The 20,683-nt window shown below is 51.2% G+C and overlaps 1 protein-coding gene across 1 annotated transcript in view; it reads right to left on the bottom strand.

Annotated features, from left to right (window-relative positions):
* The window catches only part of GSPT1 (G1 to S phase transition 1), a 647,462-nt gene that overhangs the window by 312,342 nt on the left and 314,437 nt on the right, over positions 1-20,683 (bottom strand). The window contains exon 9 of the mRNA XM_069645596.1: positions 8,391-8,531. Coding sequence (XP_069501697.1) covers positions 8,391-8,531 — 141 coding nt within the window. The remainder of the gene's footprint in view (positions 1-8,390; positions 8,532-20,683) is intronic.

The following is a 20,683-nucleotide window of genomic DNA, read 5'->3' as shown; positions in this document are numbered from 1 at the left end:
TTCGACCTTTGCGTAGCACTCGACGTGTCTTTCGGCGTACGCTTTTGGGCGTCGGCTACCACGATCCTCGCCAAGCTCTCAGCAACTCGTTTGTCAGCGGGGAGCTGTGGTTTCGACGTTATGGGTGTCGAACGCTCTACGGCGGCATGCGCTTTCTGCTGATGCGCTCCGGCCGATGATTTGGGGGCGGCGCCCTTATTTGCCGAAAGCCCAGTCGCTGGTCGGGGCTGCGGTTATGAGAGGGGCTTCGAACCCGAACGGTCCGAGGAGGCCGCCGGTGAAACCTGCGTCTCCTTGGGCGCTGATGCTCTCTTTGCCTTCGGCAAAGAAGAGCCATGGGTTGTGTGCTTATGTGTGGTCTTGTGTGCGTCAGTGTCGAAGGGGTGTTCATCCCCATAAGCAGGGCGTGAGCCGAGCCCGTCGGGGCCGGGGACAGACGACGAAGCGCGTGTGCGCTCTCTAGGGGGGTTTACGACTTCCGTAGCGGAGGTCGTGGTATCACGTTCCTCGTCACTGTCGGAGGTAGCGACGGTGGGTGGAGCGTCGGCCTTCGACATAGTGTAGGCCGCCCACCTTTTGACCCTACGGTCTTTTAGAGTCTTCGGCTTAAGAAGCCGACAAGCCGTGCAACCTTCCTCCTTGTGATCGAGGGGCAAGCAGCGGTTACACCGTGAATGCTTGTCCTTCCAAGTAAACTTGCCCTTGCAAAGCGGGCAAAACCTAAAGGGTGTCCTCTCCAGAGCTGAGGCAATAAAACGTGATAACCACCCCAAGGGAAAGGAAGGGGAAAAGGAAAGGCATTCTCAGAAAAGAATTAGAGATGTCCCACGACCCCCACTCTCCCTACTGTATTTGGCCTGCGAGGCCAGGCCACGTGTTCGGCAACGCCGAAGGATCTCCTCTGCTCGTCCCCTCCGTCGAAGATCTTGCTCGGCGGAGAAGCTTCACAACAGCGTCGAGGGGAGGATCGATATGTTCTATATTAATATAGGAAAACGACCAAAGGTCGAGGAGATTAAATCTGCAATGTCTCTCGAGGAGCTCCGCGTAAAGGCGACCAGTATCTGGGCGGAAAAAAACAATCTGAGGGACCTCGACGCGTGAGGGATTGTGGGTACAACACACGTCACTATAGGGATAGTGTTACAGACACGCCTTGTCGACGTCCCCTTTTCGACTACGAAAAACAAAATGCAATACTCCGCAGTGACCACTGGATGTCGGACCTATGCACAGCATGTGATTCTAAGCAGATTAACAAACATCAGAACAGCAGTTACACGTAAGTAACTTGTTCCTTCTCCAGCATGGGGTCTGGCATGGATTCACATGCTCATGAATAAGAGAATACATAGCAGTACACACATGCACAACCACAGGAGGTGGCAACAGGCTCAACATTAAGCAATACAACAACTCAACATTAAGCAACTCTTACCTCCTCACCAGGCTCACCTTAGGCGAACAGGTTGCGCAGCACTGCTTGGCCGACCCTGGACTCCTCCCTGGAGTCCCGATCGACGCAGTAGTATCTTGTGAAGGTGTGCGTCGACCTCCATGTCGCAGCCCTGCAGATGTCCAGCAGGGGCACACCAGACAGGAACGCCGTGGTAGCAGCAATCGCTCTGGTCGAATGGGCTCTCGGACGGCCAGGCAGCTGTCGTTTGCCAACCGGTGACAGTGCATGATGCAGCCAGAGAGCCACCTGGAAATGGAAGTCTTCGAGAGAGCCTTCCCTTGATTCACAGTCCCAAAGTGCACAAACAGCTGTGACTTCTTCCGAAAACTCTTCGTGCGGTCCACGCAGAACTTCAGCGCTCTAGCTACATCCAGCGAGTGCAAAGTCCTCTCGGCCGGCGACGAAGGCGACGGGAAGAAAACTGGCAACACCAAGGGCTCGTTGAGGTGGAAGTCCGACGGCACCTTGGGCATAAAGGATGGGTGTGTCCTCAGCACCACCCTCGTGTCATGAAAAGTCAAGTATGGAGGCTTGCAAGATAGGGCCTGGATCTCTCCCACTCGTTGTGCGGAGGTGATGGCCACGAGGAAAGCTGTCTTCCATGACAGCATAGGCTGAAATGGGGCCCCCATGAGCTTGGTTAGCACCACATTAAGCTCCCACGCCGGGGCAGGAGCCTTCACCGGCGGGAATGATCGGAATAGTCCCTTCATGAATTCTTTCACCAGGCGATGAGACCACAAGGACGCCCGTCCCGTCGTCCTGGTATATCGGGAGATTGCAGCCAGATGTATTTTGATGGAGGCGTGAGCCAGTCCAGCTTTGGCCAGCGACAGTAGGTACGGCAGTACTTGAGGGGCCGTAATCCGCAGAGGGTTAATCTTCTGTGCACGGCACCAGACAGAGAACCTCTTCCATTTATGTCCGTAGCACTTGAGAGTTGAGGACGCCCTGGCCTTTGCAAGAACCTCTCCGCAGTCGGCCGGGATGTCGTACCCTCCAAACTCTTGTGCTGCAGGAGCCAGGCCTGCAAGTTCAGCGACTCCGGGTTGTGGTGAAGAATGGCGCCTCCTTCTCTGGAGAGAAGAAGGTCTGCGTCCATCGGCAGCTTGACTGGTGGGGACGTTGACAAGTCCAGAAGGTCCGGGAACCAGATCTGTCTCGGCCACGCCGGTGCGACGAGGATCATCCTGCACCGGGACCTCCTGAGCTGGTTGATGAGCCGGAGCAGCAACGGCAGCGGAGGGAACGCATAAAGAAATAGGCCGTCCCAGGGGAATGAGAAAGCATCGCACATGCTCCTTGGCTGGGGGAACCTGCTGGCGAACCTCCGGCACTTGGAATTCGTCGCCGCCGCGAAGAGATCGAATTGGGGTTCGCCCCATCGTCGGAAGAGTCGATCCACTTGATCCTGGCGTAGTTCCCACTCGTGGCACGAGCGCAGCTCCCTGCTGAGTGAGTCGGCGATCGTGTTTTTTATTCCTGCCAGATGAAGAGGCACCAGAAACATCCCTTGGGCGACGGCCCAATGCCACAGATCTTGGGCTTCCTTGGATAGGGCCGGGAACCTGGTTCCGCCCTGCTTCCGGATGTAGAACATCGTGGTGGTGTTGTCAGTGAAGATCCTCACCACCTTGCCCTTGAGGGACGTAAGAAAAGACCTGAGGGCCCAGAACACCGCGCAGAGCTCCAAGATGTTGATGTGGAGAGACTTCTCCTCCGGGAGCCAAAGGCCTCTCGCGTGAAGATCTCCGGAGTGCTCCCCAACCTTCCAGGGAGGCGTCCGTCGTCACAGTCACCTGGTGAGCTGGGGTCTGGAAGTCCGTGCCTGCCGACAGATGGGCGCGGGTACCCCTCCACTGGATCGCCTGACGCAACTTCTCGTTGAGGGATCCTGTCCTCGAAGCTGCCCGTCGACTGGATCCAGCAGGCGTCGAGGAACTCCTGTAAGGGTCTCACCCAAAGCATGCAAAGGCGCACCAGATAAATGCAGGAGGCCATCATCTCGAGGAGGGACTTGATAGATCTTACCCTAGCCATGTCCGTGGCCAGCAGACGCTGCACCTTGCCCAGAATGGTCCTGGTCCTTTCCTCCGACGGCGAGGCCAGCCGCGCCACTGTCGAGCTTGGCTCCCAGAAACAGGGCGACTTGCGACGGAACCAGGTGGGATTTTGGAAAGTTGATGGAGAATCCCAGGTCCGTGAGCAGATGGACGGTCTTCGCAGTGTGCTCCACGGCGAGCTCCCTTGTCCTTGCCCGGATGAACCAGTTGTCCAGGTAGGGGTAGACGTGGATCCCCTGTAGGCGCAGCCGCGCCGCCTCCGGTGCGAGGCACTTGGTGAACACCCTGGGTGGCGACTTCAATCCGAACGAGAGGGCCTTGAACTGGTAGTGCCGCCCTTGGACCACGAACCTGAGGAACTTTCGGTGTCTTTTTAGAATGGGGATGTGGAAGTAGGCATCCTCCAAGTCCAACGATGACAGGAAATCGCCCTCCTCCAGCTGTCCCAGCACATGCTGGAGGGTGACCATACGGAACTTCTGTGCCTTGATGTACTTGTTCAGTCGTCGTAGGTCCAGGATGGGGCGCCATCCTCCTGTCTTCTTTTTTACGAGGAAGTACCTTGAGTAAACTCCGGAGCCGAGCTCGATGGCACCCTTCTTGAGCATCGCCCTTACTTCCAACAGTAGTTGAGGGACGTGATTTTCCTTCCTGGCCACGGGTGGAACGCGAGGGCACTTCTTCTGAAACTCGAGGGCGTGCCCTTGGGCCAGGGCGTCCAGCACCCAATCGTCAGTGGAGATGGAGATGGACTCCCACACGCTGACGAAACTCGCCAGCCGGCCTCCCACCGGGGTTCTTCGGCGGGGGCCCAACCCCACGGTCGGTTCAATCTTGTTTGGAGGCCGCCTTGCCTCCTTGACCTCCTCGTCGACGACGGGCACCACCTGACTTGCTGCGTCCCCTTTAGGCTTCCTGGGACGAAGATCTTGCCGCTAAGTGGAGGAGCCACTGCTGGATCCTTTGAAGGCACCTTGTCTGCCTCCGAAGCTCCGAAAGGACGGCCGTCGTTGTTGGAGCACTCCCAGTGCCCGGGCAGTCTGTGTCCGTCTTGATGGCCTGAAGGGACTCATCAACCGCCTTCCCAAACAGATTGTTCCCGTCGAAGGGCATGTCCAAAACCTTGGTTTGTACGTCCTGGCGGAAATACGTGGCCTTGAGCCATCCTCGTCGTCCCAAGCAAACGCCGTTGCCCAACTGACAGAAACCGGTGTCGACGATGTCCGTTGCCACCGTGATGGCGTGGTCCGAAGCAATCTCCCCTTCCTGTAGGATTTCAAGGGCCTCAGCCCTTTTGGCGTCAGGAAGGAAGTCTAACAGAGGGGATTTTGAACCACAAATCCCTGTCGTAGCGGGCTACGATAGCCAGGGCGATGGCCGCCTTGATAGTCGTCGCTGCGGATGAGATGATCCGTCGTCCCATCGTGTCCAACTTCCTGCCCTCGCCGTCCGGCGGGGAAGTTGAGGTCAAGGCTGATGCCCCCCTAGCTTTCTTCTTTGCCGCCGCCGAGACGACCGAATCTGGGGTAGGTTGTGCCCGAAGGCACAAGGGGGCAGCGTCGGGGACCCGGTACTTCTTCTCGTACCGGTCCCTCTTTGCCGGCGTCGTGGCAGGGTTCTTGAGGAGGGCGAGCCCCTCATCCCAGAGGTCATCAAGAAGCGGTACGGCGAGGACCGTCTTCCTTTTAGCCTTGCGCCGTTGGTAAAGGAACCCTTCTTTCTTCTTTTCTTCTGGGCAGAGCTGAAAAAGCTCGGATGCCCTGGAAATTATGGCATGAAAGGATCCAATCTTGTCGTGCAGGGATGCCTGAGCAGGGGTCGACTGGGGACACGTCCCGTCGTCGTCATCTGTACCCGTCGTAGCCGTGTCCGTGCCTGTATCATCCCCGTGGGTAGTAGACCGGGGGGAAGGCAGAGCAGGCCGCAGAGGTGGGAGAGGTGGCGTAGGATGCGTCGTCGTCCTCTTATGCGGTGGACTCTCCGAAGGTCCTGGCTCCGGTTCCCCCGTCGGGTCTGGCTCAGGTACCTCCGTCGGGGGAAGGGGCAACCTTGTCCTTATCTCCGAGAATAAGGACTGAATCGCTGACAAAATGGCCGCCGAGGTGTCCTGCGGCGCCGGAAACTACGGGCGCGAGGGCTCTTGAGGAGCCTTGTCGGCGACACCGTCGCTCTCGTCGTCGCCCTCGTCGGGATCCCTCCCGATGGGCTGGGCCTCTTCCACGACTTCGATGAGCTCTTCTTCAGAGGCTGTGTCCGTATCCATGATGGCCACCAGCTCCTCCCCCACCTTTTCCAACAAGGACTTTGTGGGGGTCTTCTCAATGGGCCTGAAAGACGACTCCCTCCGCGGTGGCAGGGAGACTCTGGGTCCTGAGGGCGCCTCCACTGGTGTAGCCTCAACTGGTGTAGCCTCAACTGGTGTAGCCCCCACAGGCTGAGCCAGGGCCGCGGCGATATCCTCAATCGAGGTCTTAGCAGGGTGAATTAAGGCCATCGTCACCTTCTGGACTCCTGGGGCCTTCACCTTGGGGGGAGGGTCCGAGCCTCGCTCCCCTTCTGCTGGAATCTTCGAGAACGACCGGGGCCTCTCCAGAAGCTTCGCCGGGTTCTCGGACTTCCTCTTACCCGAGCCAGAGCGTTGGCTCGTGGTTGATGGCGCCGGGGAGGATGCGCCCTGCCTGGCAGCCAAGGAGCCCGACCGTTTGGCGCTCCCGGTGCCCGCCGACTCGCGGTGCTTAGCCTTTTGTTGGGCCCCCGTCGCCGGGGCGCCCTAACAGGACTTAGAAGACCACTCGGACTTCTTTTTCTTCTTCTCGCCTGACGGGCTCTTCCCTTCCAGCCAGTTGGCGAGACGGAGGTGGCGATCCTTCATGGTCCGCTCTGACATGTTCCCACAAAACGCACAGTCCTTCTCCTTGTGCGTCTTGTCCTCATGAGACAGGCATAACGAATGCTCGTCCTCCTTGAAAACATTCTGAAGCTGGCATCCAGAGCAGGTCCGGAACAGCTTCCCGGGCGTCGAGCTTCCTTTCTCCTGGGCCATGTCCGGGGTAGGCCTTGGAACTTCTGGAATCCGGATCCCCGTTGATCGGATGTAGAATGGTGGAGCTTGAGGCTCTATTTAACCGAAAAATGAGAAAAATCTCCTGAAAAAGCGCGAAAACGCAGCAAAAGCTCGAGAGCTACAGCACGAGGACTCCCAACACTTGAACGTGCGGTAAAAATCTGAGGATGGCTGCCGGAGGCGGGGTTTGGGGAGAGGGCAGTCATTGGCTGGGGGCAGTATTACCCAGAGACCAGTGATTGGTTACTACTAAGAAAGACAGATCAGAAACGAAACTGATACTGATTTTTTTCTATACCGAGGATTCCCAGCCAGACGACGGGGAATATTCATGAGCATGTGAATCCATGCCAGATCCCATGCTGGAGAAATGAAAATTCTCCCTAACAAGCTCCCAGAGTTGTCGCTGTCACTATACTTGGTTGGCCTTCTATACATCTGTGTCCACTAAGCCACAGTATAGAAAATCTGTGCTAACAAGATGGATGGTGGTCTGGTCAAGATCCCCCTGCTGGGCCAACCCTAGTGCAGTGGGATTGAGAGAGACTTTACCTGAACTTTTGTAATCATTCGGAACCCTTAATTGCAACCACTGGAATTGCTGTAATCCAATAGTAAACCTACACGACCAGTATATAACTAGGCCCCCTCCTATCTCAGCTCAGGGTTGGACTTAAAGTTAGGGATCTAATTTTAGGTTTATTCATAAGTGTTCTCTAATTTGCTAATCTCACGATTTATCAGTGTTTACTGGTTTTGTATCACCTGTTCTCTCTTCACTCACTTTACTGCACACAGTTATTCCAAGTCTTGCTGATGCCATGCACCCTACTGTAGGGGGAGTCTACTGTAGGGTAGTCTAGTCACAACCCCCAATTGTGGTTTATATGTAAAATTAGTTGTGGGACAATACTTTGCCCAAGGTTTTATTGTTTGGTGTGCATTTTAAAAGGCCTGAGAAATCATTGAATATGTATGTTGTACTTTAAGTGGAATTAATGTTGTGCTCTATGAGTGACTCGTAGCCCTAGATCACTTTCACACCCCTCCAGAGTCCAAGCCTTGCTGCTCTGCTATCAACGTTAATTGAGTAGAGTATGACTTCAGTGTCGTTCCTGTTCACCATAATAGGTTGGCCTCCCAAAATCCACCCCAGATGAAGACGAGTGGTGCTCGGAGGTACTGCTTGGTAAACCAGACATCTTACCATGCTTCTCTTTTCAGGCTAGGGGCCATTTTCTGTCCTGCGCTCCATGCCTTGCGACCTCAAACGTGATCCCTTGTCTTTTTCCTTGTGGAAAATGGTGAAGAGTTTTACAGCCCATTCCTGGACACCCCTTGAATGCATCGACTGACACAAACTACAGTCTTGTGGGTTGTGCTTCTCCCCCAAACAGTATAGACCAAACCTGCGACGACCGCAAACCAACATTTGTTGACAGCAGTCCGTGCAGGGCTTGAAGCCAGACGTCTTTGTGGGAGTAGAAATTTTCACAAAACTCAAAAGTAGCAGTGTTCCTGAAGCGAACAGTATGCAGAAAGAAGGAATGGAGGCCACTGGGTGCCGAGCTTCTAAAACCACTGGCCCCGATGTCATGTACTGTAGGCGTGTAAAGGAGCAGACACGGCACGGCAACCCCTGGTGGCGGAAAAGTTTCAAAAGATCAGCTGCCCTGGAGATGGATTATTATAGATGAGGAATCCGTAGGGGGAAACAATCTGTTAAACATAACTAACAATGACAGCAGATGTTTTTTGAAATCATGCAAAAACATTCTTAAGAATTAAGCCTCTTAATACATACCTATACCATGTACAGAAGTCTACCGGCTCTTTAAGGTTGGAACCAGTTAGTCCAGAGCAGGGCATAAAGTGAATATCTTTTTTGGGGTTGAAACCAACTTTCTTCAAAAATGGCACAAGTTTCTCTTTGCATTCTTCATACCTAAAGACAAAAATACAAACATTTATTGCATTTACTGTGGGGTCAGAGCTCACTAAGCTGTATGCCCGACCATAAAAATTGAATTTTCAATCAACTTAAAGATAGCTCAAATGTATGCAACAAAATGGGAGAGAAGCAGAAGGACATTTTACATTTCACAAGTGAAGGAAAAGCAAAGGTTTTAGGAATCCTCTCGAACAGGGGTCTGCAACCTTTGGCTCCCCAGATGTGTCTGACTACAATTCCCACAATATCAGGCTATGAACTAAGAGCCGGGACCGAAGGAGCCATCGGAGGCTTCGCAGGGGCCTGCGGCGCTGGAGCCATAGGAGGAATGACTAGGGGCGCGGGCGGCAGGGCCGGAAGGAGCGTGTCCCTGGTAGCATCACTGAGGATGGCCCCCATCTGAGGGGATCACATGAGGGTGAGGAACATTTCGAAGAACCTGTCCTCACAGGCCCGTGGAGTTGCAGGTGAAATTTGCAGGCAACTGCTGGGGCCGGTGCATATTCTGTCTCGGTTGCAGAGGGAACCTGCCCTGCGCTGCTGATGGTTAAGCTGTAGGCCACATACCTGGTTGACTCCAGTCCCACCTTGTAACTCGTTCACCCACTTGCTCCGCTGCGAGGGGAGGTATCAGATGAGCGGCCATCTTGTCTAGCTGCGTGTCTCATGTCGAAGTCATGGTGCTTGGCTCACTGGGCCCGGCTTCTTCTAGGACTCTTGGTGGTGGAGCATGAGACCTACCCTGCACCTCAAGACAAAGCTTGGTAGGCATAGTGCCCTCGGCAGGGTCGCCGGTAGTGCTGCATGCAGGCACCCCCTCAGACATCTGACCGGTACTAGGGTGTAGCCCCACGGGTGTAAACCCGGTAACAGAACCTTGCGGTTCCTCAGCGCTGTTTCCGGAAGGATCTGATAACCCCTCGGGCTGACGGCCAGTAGCTGAACTAGACTCGGTACCCATGCTGCTGCGAGAACCTCAGGCGTTTCCTTGGGAAGGAGTCGCCCTTGTGGGGTGCGCTGGAAAAAAGCATCCCTACCTTGGTTCTTGACTTGTGTCTGACGAAGTCCTTCATGTCCTCTGGAGGCGACTTTTCGAAGAGCTCCCTCCACCTACCTAGTCTGTTCTTGAGAGCATGCGGTGTAAGCTTGACGTACGCGGTACAGCCCTCCCAGCCGTGGTTGGAGCATAGGCAGAGAGCGCAGGAATCGGCTGTGGAGAAGAGCCCCTCGCAGGCTTGACACCTGCTGAAGCCCGCTGATGTCGACATGTACTGGGGAGGAGCATGGCGCCAGAGCACCGAGCACCTGATCGATAAAAAGAAGACAAAAAGACAGAAGAATGTATCCGGGGAATAGTGTGTGGTATTACAAGGCCGAAGCTAAACGCAGGAGCGCTGGTGAAATCAGCGCGCTAGTCGACGCGGAAAATGGGACTGAGGTGTAGCGCAGGAGGCAGAGTCAGGGCAGCGCATGCTCGCTGGGCCGCACACCCACACGCCTCTCAATTTAAAGGGGAAGAAGGTTTTCCTGGTGAAAAACGTTCCGTCTCCCGGCCCTTGTAAGGGACGCCCATGCAGTATGGAGGAAAGGGGATGGGACGTAAGAGTACAGGTCAGATACAAAAATAAAAGCAAAAAGTTTGGGGGTTCATTAAAATGGAATGCAAGGTGCAGTAAAGAGGAAGATTTTTAACAGCAGGTTACGCCGAGATGTTCCAGGACCTGTTCTGGAGAACGGGCCCTGATCAGCCAGTCCAGGTAGGGGTAGACGTGAATTCCCCCTCGCCCGGGACTCGCTGCCACCACTGCCATCAACTTGGTGAAAACCCTAGGGGCGGAGGTCAACTGAATGGCAGAACTTGAAACTGATGAGGAACGCCAACAGCGAACGTCAGGTACTTTCTGTGCTCGTTATGAATAGGCAAATGAAAGTAAGCATCCTGAAAGTCCAGTGACGTAATCCAATCCTGAAGCTGGAGGGCCCGAAGGATCTGGGAAAGGGTAACCATTTTGAATGTGTCCTTACTGAAGAACTCGTTCAAAATGGGTCTCAATCCTCAGTCCTTTTTGGCAATCAAAAAGTAAGGCGAGTGCTGTTCCTCCATCACAGGTAACGGTCCCATAGCACCTTTCTCGAAGCAGACTGGAAATCTCCTGCAAGAGGAACGGATCTGGAATTTTGCAAGAGTGACGCTCCAGTGGATGATCCGGAGGCCTTAAAAGGGGGGAAGCAGTAACCCTGGGCTATGGTTTGCAAGGCCCAAGCATTGGAAGTAATGCCCCCCCCCCCATTCTTCCAGATACTGAGTGAGCCTGCCTCTCACTGGGGTCTTGTGGATTAAGGCCTCAGATGTTTTGCTGCAGCTGAAGCAGCGGTTGAGGGTAAAGAAGCCATTGCTTGGGCAGACCTGGCACCTCTTCCTCGCCACCACAATGTAATTTCTTCGGACCTCTGACTGGCCAGCCCTCTTGCTCTTCCGAATGAGGAATAGTAGCGAAAGGACCAACCCTCCAAGCCTGTGCAGTGGGCTGTGAAGGTTGAGGCTGTCGGATAGTGGCTGCTGCTTTCAAGGCTCACATCAACATGACTGCTAAATAATAGAGTGCTGTCAAAGGGCATATTGAGTAGTCAAGACTGCACAACAAGCGCAAAACCAGACTCTCAACCACACAAATGACTGCTCGCTGCGATGGCTCTGCTAACACTATCAGCAGAGTCCAAACCCGACTGAGGAGACTTGCATATAGTGGCTTTCCCCTCTTTCAAAATGTTCAGGGATTATTCTCTCTCTTCTCCTTCAGGGATATGCTCAGCTGCCATAGAAATGCAATTCCAGAAAGTGTGGGTACATTTTGCAAGAGCACAAGTGGTGTTGATTGACTTCAAAGCCATACTACACGCTGAAGATACTTTCAAATGCTTGCCATCCCCGTCAGGTGGTATGGTACGATATGCTGTCCGTCTTTAAGTGGAAGTTGCAGCCTGTACTACAAGGCTTTCCGGTGTAGGGTGTTTAGAAAGAAATTCTGGATCACTACTTTAAGTTTTATATTTTTTTGTTAAAGTGTTATTTACTGCCGGCCTTTTCTCAAGAGACTCCCAGTTAGCCTTCACCATTTCCTGTCTTTTTGGGGACCCTTATCTAAATTCCAGTTTTGGATAATTGTCGAGGCCACTTGTGCTTTGCAGATTTTCCTATAAAGCATTAATTTTTGACTCCTCAGATATCAAAGCATCAGGAACATTGGGTGGTGCATATTCCAACCCAAAAGGAGGAGTGTCCAGATCTGACGGCTCATGTTCCTCAAAAATAGATGAAAAGGATTTGAAAAAGATTTTCTTTGGAAGTGGCTCATAAGATTTTTCAATTTCCTTCAAGGGCATTTAACGTTTCAATGTCGATAGTACTGGCCTCTGGATGGGTCGACGGCTTTTCACCCGGGCTCAAGGGCACACGAGTCTTGGTCATTTTTTCCTCATCGGTCTGAGAAGGCGCGACAGGGTTGTGGCTTTTCACTTTTCCTTTCGAGGGAGTCAGGGCTGCCTTCTCGAAGATTTTCATTTTTGAAGCCTAAAGGCCTCCCATTCAGCTTTTGTAGCCGACTTAACTGGGCAGGCTACTACTCTACATTTAAGCGAGGAGTCGGTTGCCTGAGATGCTATCTCTTCAATTTCTTCGAAGATGAAGAGGAATGGCGAGTACTGCTCCGTGAATGTTTTTTTGGAACGCTTCCTCTGCAGTGATTCAACCCTCGATTCGTCCAAAAAACGTCTTTTGAATGGTGTTTTTAACTGATTTGGATTTTGTTTTTTCACTTTTTTTGGAGAATAACAAACTCCATAGGAATCTGCTTTTTGTATGGAGACACGCAGTACCTTAAGAGCAGTGTCACTGAGAAATCCATAAAATTTCTATTGGGGTTTAAATACCTTTTCTAGGGTTAACTAACTATTACCAAAATACAATCTAATACCTCATCGCCTTGGTTGGATTACTATATCATTTTTAACACCTCTATTAGCATCAAAAACCTCCAACAGCTATCCATAACACCCTTGGCTCCCTCCAGAAACTCCAAAAATATCACTAGACACAATATACTTCCCCCTCCTCAACCGATCTTCGAATCAACTTATTTGAATAGCGACCCCTCAACCCTAGTCAGACAATAGAATGAAATCATGACTGAAGCGATTGATAAAGCTGCCCCACTAAAAACAAAAAAGTCAAACCAGCAGCACAAATCAACCGTTGGTTTCCCACAGAACTCAAAGCCCTACGCGCTTTGAAAAGATCGGCTGAAAACAAATGGCTAAAATCACCCACTCTAGCAAATAAAAATCTATTCAAAAGCGAGCCAATAATTACAAGAAAGAGATCATCAAATCTAAAAGCAAAGTCCACAACCAAAGAATCTCCAATGCCCAATCAAACACCAGAGAACTATTCTCTATTTTACATGAACTGGAATCACCTGCACTCTCATCAGATCACACTGTTAAATACGAATTATGGTATTCCAACATGCAAAATGCCTTAGCTGACAAAATCTCACTATTACAACAAAAATATAACTAAAAAAATCCAAACTGAGCCTTACCCAAACATCTCTAAATACTCCTTCTACAAGAGAGACTTTTGATGTTCCCAAATTCTCATTCACTCCACAATCTTAGATACCATCAAAGGTTTAAAAGCTTCCAGATGCAAAGGGGATATTTGTCCTGCAACCTTAGTAAAAGATTGTGTGACTGAACTGGCACCATTACCAGTCTCATCAATAATTCCTTTGCCACCAATACAGTTCCAAAAGATCTAAAAACAGCTTGGATTCTACCCCTGCTCAAAAAACCTACATTAGACCCAAATATCCCTACTAATTTTCGCCTCCTGACCCCAGTACCTTTCTTACTTAAAATACGTGATCGCGCAGCATACTTGCAGAATCAAAAGTTCCTAGAAGACAACCACCTACTGGGCCTAGGACAATCAGGCTTCAGACCTTGTCATGGTACAGAGACTGCCCTAATCGACTTGAAAACACAAATGGACCAATTAATTTATAAAGGTGAATTGTGTATTCTCCTCCTGCTTGATCTTTCAGCAGCTTTTGATTTGGTCAATCATGATATTTTATGCCAACACCTTGAAACTGCTGCCCCATTCTCCCAAGACTCCAACAAATGTATTAAATCATTCTTATCCATTCGGACTAGGAGGGTCTTCTTGGACACCTCAGCTGCCTCCCGCCTATCCCTGTGACTTGTGGGGTACCACAAGGCTTGTGTGTTCCCCCCCACACTGCACAATGCTTTCACTAAGCTTCTGTTCGACAAACTTGATAAAATGGGCATCTCGTATACAAATTATGCAGATGATGACAATGCATTACTTACCGTAAAAGCATTTATGATGGTTGTATCTGCAAAGATTCACATGCTGTGCATAGTCCGACATCCAGTGGTCACTGCGGAGTATTGCATTTTGGTTTTCGTAGTCGAAAAGGGGACCTCCACAAGGCGTGTCTATAACACTATCCCTATAGTGACGGGCAGTGTACCCACAATCCCTCACGCGTCGAGGTCCCTCTGTTTGTATTATTTCTGCCCTGAGGGAGCCTTCTGTACGTGAGTGAGTACAGAAAAGATAGAGAGATGTAGAAAGATGTCTATGTTCCTTCCATCCGAGCGGGGAGGAAGGGTGGGCGCATGTGAATCTAAGCAGATACAACCATCAGAAATGCTTTTACGGTAAGTAATGCTTTGTCTTCTGATGTTTGTTAATCTGCTTAGAATCACATGCTGTGCATAGACTAGCGAGCAGTACCCGGAGTTGGAGGTGGGTTGTGAGAAGGAACATCAGAGAAATTATATCTTAATACTGCTCGTCCCACCTGGGAATCAGATCTAGAGTGAGCATCTAGACAGTAGTGTTTTGTAAAGGTGTGTACAGAACTCCAGGTTGCCGCTTTGCAAATGGACTCAAGGGGAACGTTTGCAATGAATGCTATGGATGCCCCAGTGCCTCGAGTAGTGTGTGCTCTTGGCTTGAAGTGTAGTTCTCTCTTAGCAAGGGAGAAACAGAGTGATGCATTGAACAATCCATCTAGATATAGTGGACTTTGAGACTGCATCTCCTTCTCTTCCTGCTGCCACCGAGACAAAGAACTGATTAGTCTTTCTCAGTGGCCTAGTTCTTTCCATATAAAACATGACCGCTCTGCGCACATCAAGTGTATGCAGGCTTTTTTTCTCCCAAATTGGAAGGGTTTTGAAAGAATGTTGGTAGTTCTATTGACTGGTTGACATGGAATTTCTATATGAATTTCGGTGCAAACCTTGGGTGTGTGCGTAGAACCACCTTATCTTTGTGAACTGTTACGAAGGGGTCTAGAATAGAAAGAGCCTGTAGTTCACTTACTCTCCTAATGGAGGTGATAGCTATTAGGAAAGCAGTCTTAAGGGTGATGTCCTTAAGAGTTGCCTTGTGCATGGGTTCAAAGGGTGAGCCCATGAGCCTGGTAAGTACCACATTAAGGTCCCAGCCGGGAGCTGGGTTTGCTATCGGAGGGTGTATTCTCTTTACCCCCTCCATGAAGGCTTTGATAACTAGGACTTTCCACCATGACACCTTAAGTTGAGAGGTGGTGTATGCAGAAAGTGCAGCTAGATGGACTTTAATATAATTGAACACTAGACCCGAGTCCAGTAAATGGGTCAGGTACAGGACAATTTGTGTGGGAGAGCAGTGGACTGGGTTGAAGCTCTTACCTCTACACCAGATGACAAATCTCTACCACTTGCTATAGCAGCAGTGGCGCGTGTTGGGTTTTCTAGCTTCTTTGAGAATGTCCATGCATCTCAGAGAGTTGTAAATGGCCAAATTCTATGACCTCAGGAGCCAGGCTGCTAAGTTCATGTTCTGTGGGCATGGGTGTAGTGTCTTGCCCTTGTCCTCTGACAGCAAGTTGTACGGGCAGGGCAGTTTCACTAGTGGGGACAGGGACATCTCCATCAGGTGAGCAAACCATGGTTGGCGGGCCCACATCGGTGCTATCAGTATCATGGTGACTGATTCCTGGTGCATCTTGTGCACTATCTTGTTCAGCAGAGGAGTCGGTGGAAAAGCGTAAACAAATTTCCCTGACCATGGTATCCAGAGACCGTTCCCCTTGGAGCGGTTCTGTGGGTATCTGGAGGCGTAATCTAGGCATTGTGAGTTCTCCAGAGCTGCGAACAGGTCTATTTCTGGGAACCCCATTGTGTGAAGACGTCGAAGACTATGTCTTCATGTAACCGCCATTCGTACTCTGAGGGCAGAGGGAAGTCTCTGCTGAGTTTGTCTGCTAGCAGATTGAGTTCCCCTGGTACATGTTGTGACAATAGGAACATGTGTCTGAAAGCCCACTTGCAGATGTTCTGGGACAGCTTGGACAGTCCTGGAGAGTGAGTGCCCCCTTGCTTGTTGAGGTAGTACATGGCTGTGGTGCTGTCCGTGAGGACCATCACGGTCTTCCCTTGTAGGTGTGTCTGGAAGGCTTTTAGTGCCTTGAACACCGCAAGTAGCTCCAATAAGTTTATGTGTTTGGAAGCTACGCTCGGAGTCCAGACTCTGAGCAGTCTGATGGGATAGGTGAGCCCCCCCCATGCTGCGAGGGATGCGTCTGTGGTTAGAGTGGCTTCCACTGCGGGGGTGGCGAATGGTTTCCCTATTACCAGGTTTTCCTTCGACCACCACCGTAGCGAGAGAACCAAGGCCTGCGAGACCACCACTAGATCGTCCCATTGTCCGCTGGCCCGACAGCACTGGCTGTTGAGCAACTCTTGCATTGGGCGCATGCGCAGGAGCGTGTGAGGTACCAAATAAATACATGACGCCATCATTCCTAGCAAGCGCATTGCTTTGCGTACCGTCACCTCTCGACCGGCCACATATTGAGGGATCTGAAAAAGCATATTTTGGACCCTCTCGGAGGGGAAGACGAGGCCGTCCTTTGTTCGAATTAGAGCCCCTAGGAATTGTTTAATTTGGCTGGGGTCTAAGCTGGACTTCTTCTCGTTGATGGAGAAGCCCAATTGGAATAAAAGGTCTACTGTCTTTTGGGTGTTTGAGAGGCATGTCTCGTAGGACTCCCATGTTATGAGCCAATCGTCGAGGTAAGGGTATACCGGTATGGACAACCTGCGCAGGTGGGCCGCTGCCACTGCCAGTGCCTTCGTGAATACCCTCGGTGCCGACGCTATGCCGAAGGGTAGCACTCTGAACTGGTAGTGTTTGCCCTCTATCATAAACCTGAGGTATTTTCTGTGCGCTGGCAACATCAAAATATGAAAGTATGCATCTCATGTCTAGTGTTGTCATGTAGTCCCCCTGAGATAGCAGGGGAATTACCTCCTGTAATGTTACCATATGAAATTTGTGGCTTTACAAATTTGTTCGCTGGGCGCAGATCTAGTACAGGGCGCATGGTTAGGTACTTTTTGGGTACAAGGAAGTACACTGAATAAATATCTTCCATTACCTGAGCTAGGGGCACGACCTCTATTGCTCCTTTCTGTAGCAGCTGTTCTACTTCTTGCAGGAGGATGACGAGGTGTTCTGGTGACAGGTGTCGTCCCCTTGGAGGTCTGTAGGTGGGGGACCAATTGAACTCTATACAGTACCCGTGGGCTACGGTTGACAATACCCACCGGTCTGATGTTATTCCCTCCCATGCTGAAAGGAACAATGTTATCCGGCCCCCAACCAGAGACATTTGTTGTTACTTGCCAAGGTGCCTCTGGGGCTGGAGCCTCAGCCTCTGCCCTTGCCACGGCGTTGTCCTCTTTGGTTAAACTGGTTACTGGTACCCTGATTAGAGGGCCAGTTGCCCGCAGTCTAATGCTGTTGCTGCTGCTGCTGTTGGCGTTGGCCACGAAAAAAAAACACTTGTTCCCAAATCCCCGCCTGTTTGGAGGCTTTGAGATTTGGTCTAAGGTCTTTATGGTGTCAAATTCTTTCTTTGCATTTTCAAGTGCATCGTCCACTGCCCTTCCAAAGAGATTTGACTCTTCTATTGGTTTATTAATGAGTGACGCCTGCGTTTCTGCCTTGAAACTGGAAATGCAAAGCCAGACGTGACGCTTCAACAGAATTCCCTGCACCAAAGAACGGCCAGCAGTTTCTGCCGCATCAAGAGTGTTCTTAATGATGCTCTGGTTGACCAGAGCTCCTTCTGTAACTGTAGCCAATAAGCGTGTTCTTAGAGGTTCAGGGACTTCTTCGATGTCCTGCTTAAGCTTTCCCCATTGAGCATCGGCATAGCTTGCCAACAATGTATTATTATTGGCAATCCTAATTGAAAACGCTGCCGAGGCGGAAATTCTTTTGCCCAAGGCGTAAAGTTTTTTCCCCTTCTTTGTCTGGGGGTGCCTTGCTGGTTGAACCCCAGCCCTCTTCCTTATGTTAGTAACCACTAAGGAGTCCGGGACTGAGTGACCCCTGATATATAATGGGTCTGACTGAGAGGGTGAGAACAATTTCTCTATTCTTGGATTGACCCCTCTTACCAGCGCGGGGGTGAACAGCGATGGAGTGAGTCGTCTCTTAACCGAGGCGAGGATAGGAATAGTTTGACTATTAGGAGGTTTTTCTTTAATAATCCTTTCGACGAAATCAGCATCTGGGGTGACCTCCCCAGTTTCAACTTCAAAATGCGCTGCTGCCTTCCTCGGTAGTGCATTGAACGTGGGCTGATCAGTCTACTGGAGATGGGTTCCTGACCGGTGTGGTCTGAGGAGAAGAAATATCTAGAATGTCAGGGTCTGTAGACCCTGATGGCGACTGCCAGGGCTGTAAGCCACCTTCACCTGGGTCCTCCTCCTAGCCCTCCTCACCCATGTTCGTGTCATCATGAAAACCTTCTCCCTCTTGTTGGTCTTCATTATTCACAAACTCATCCTCTTCCTGGAAGGGAGAGTACTCTTCAGTGAGGTCGTAAGAGTTAATGTCTTCCTGTAGGGGGTTAAAGAGCTTTGGGTATTTAGCCCATGGCCCCTCCTGGAGTACCTCCCTTGGCCTCTTGGGTGTCCTATTTTCTGGGATGGCCATGAACCTGTCTAGCATGTCCATACATGACTGGAACCTCTCTGCAGTCCAGTAAGGTAGGCCAGAGCGGTCTGGGAGTGAAAGGGGAGTTCCTTCTCCCTGTAGTTGCTTAGTTATGTCCCATAGCATCGAAGATAGTGTCCCTTCGCCTTCTGAGAAACCTTCTTGCTGGCTAGGGTCTTCTGTCGACGGTGGGAGCTGCCCCAGCCTACCCTCCGGCATCCTCAGCGTTTCTTTGGCATTGTGAGCGGTTATCGACGTGTTACCCGCCGTCCGTCTCTGGCCGTCTTTCGAAGCTATACGCGTGAGGCTTTCGGAGAGCAGCTTCTCCGTCGAGGGATCGCTCGCCGTCACTGTAGGCAGTGCAGAGTCTTTACTGGCGACGTACGCACTCTTGCGAGGCGCGTCGCCTGAGGATTTGGGGTTAGCGCCCTTATTTACCGAAAGCCCAGTCGCGGAAGCGGTGGCGGGGAGGGCTTGCGGCCCTTGCGGTCGGCGGAAGGCACCGGTGGACCCGACGCCTCCGTTGACGCTATGGCTGCCTTCGTCTTCGACGAATGCGTGCCGTGGGGTATGTGCTTATGTGTTTTCCTGTGTTCGTCCTTGTCACCGGGGTGTTCATCCCCATAAGTGGGGCGTGAGCCGGGCTTGTCGGGGCCGGGGACGGACGCCAAGGAGCGGGAATGCTCCTTCGAAAGGTCTACAACCTCCGTTGCGGAGGCTGTGTAATCACTTTCCTTGTCACATTCGGTGACGGCGGCCGTCAGCAGGGAGTCAGAACTAGACATCGCATAGGCTGCCCACCTTTTGACCCTGCGGTCTTTTAAGGTTTTGGGTTTAAGTAACTTACAGGCCGCACAGCCGTCCTCTTTGTGATCGAGGGGCAAGCAACGGTTACACCGTTTGTGCTTGTCGTTCCAGGTAAACTTGCCCTTGCAGCGCGGGCAAAACCTAAAAGGCGTCCTCTCCATAGCTGAGGGTATGAAATGTGATTTCGACATCGAAAGAGAGCGAGGGGAAAGAGAAAGGCATTCTTAGAGTGAAGCAAAGAAATGACCACACGACCCCACTCTCCCTACTGTATTAGGCCGGCGAGGCCAGGCCACGTGTTCGGCAGCGCCGAAGGATCTCCTCCTGTCGTCCCTCCGTCGAAGATCTTGCTCGGCGGAGAACAGCTTCCACGTCGCGGGAGGGATCTAGGTGTATGGTTATAAATAATAGTAAACGACCAAGGGTCGAGGATATTATTTCGCAATGTCTCTCGAAGAGCTCCGCATAAAGGCGACCAATAACTGGGCGGAAAAAACAATCCGAGGGACCGACGCGTGAGGGATTGTGGGTACACTGCACGTCACTATAGGGATAGTGTTACAGACACGCCTTGTCGACGTCCCCTTTTCGACTACGAAAAACAAAATGCAATACTCCGCAGTGACCACTGGCTGTCGGACTATGCACAGCATGTGATTCTAAGCAGATTAACAAACATCAGAAACCCAAATATCCATCCCGATCACTGGATGTTATGACACAGACTCAAAAAACCTCAACAATATCTACACTGCAATCCAAGCCTGGATGGCCATTAATGAATTATGCCTCAATGATAAGACTGAGCTTATCATTAATGGAAACAAAACCAAACTCTAAACGCACAACACTACACAAAGCATTTGTCATTGATGGCAATGCCATACCGGTGGTCAACGAAATAAAAACCTTAGGGATTTATATAGATTCATCTCACACACTAAACAGACAGGTTAACGCTGTTGTATCCTCAAAACCTTATGCATCTAAATTGATAAGAGCGAGCAGACCCTTCCTCTCCTCAAACAACTCCATCACCTTGGCCAGAGCCTTGATATTGTCCAGGATTGAATACTGCAATTCACTCTTCGCAGAAACAAGCAAAAGAAACATCAAAAAATTGCAAGTAGTACAGAACAATGCCATAAGAGCAGCCCTAAATATACCCAAGAACGAACACATCTCCTCCAATAGGAGTATCCATTGGCTTCCCGTTCATGACAGGATCAAATTTAAAATCTTGACAATA

This window comes from Ambystoma mexicanum, chromosome 2p (assembly GCF_040938575.1).
Source record: "Ambystoma mexicanum isolate Mex_15411 chromosome 2p, UKY_AmexF1_1, whole genome shotgun sequence".
Classification (NCBI taxonomy): domain Eukaryota; kingdom Metazoa; phylum Chordata; class Amphibia; order Caudata; family Ambystomatidae; genus Ambystoma; species Ambystoma mexicanum.
Note: the sequence above shows the minus strand (reverse complement) of the source record. Positions and strands in the feature narration are given on the sequence as shown.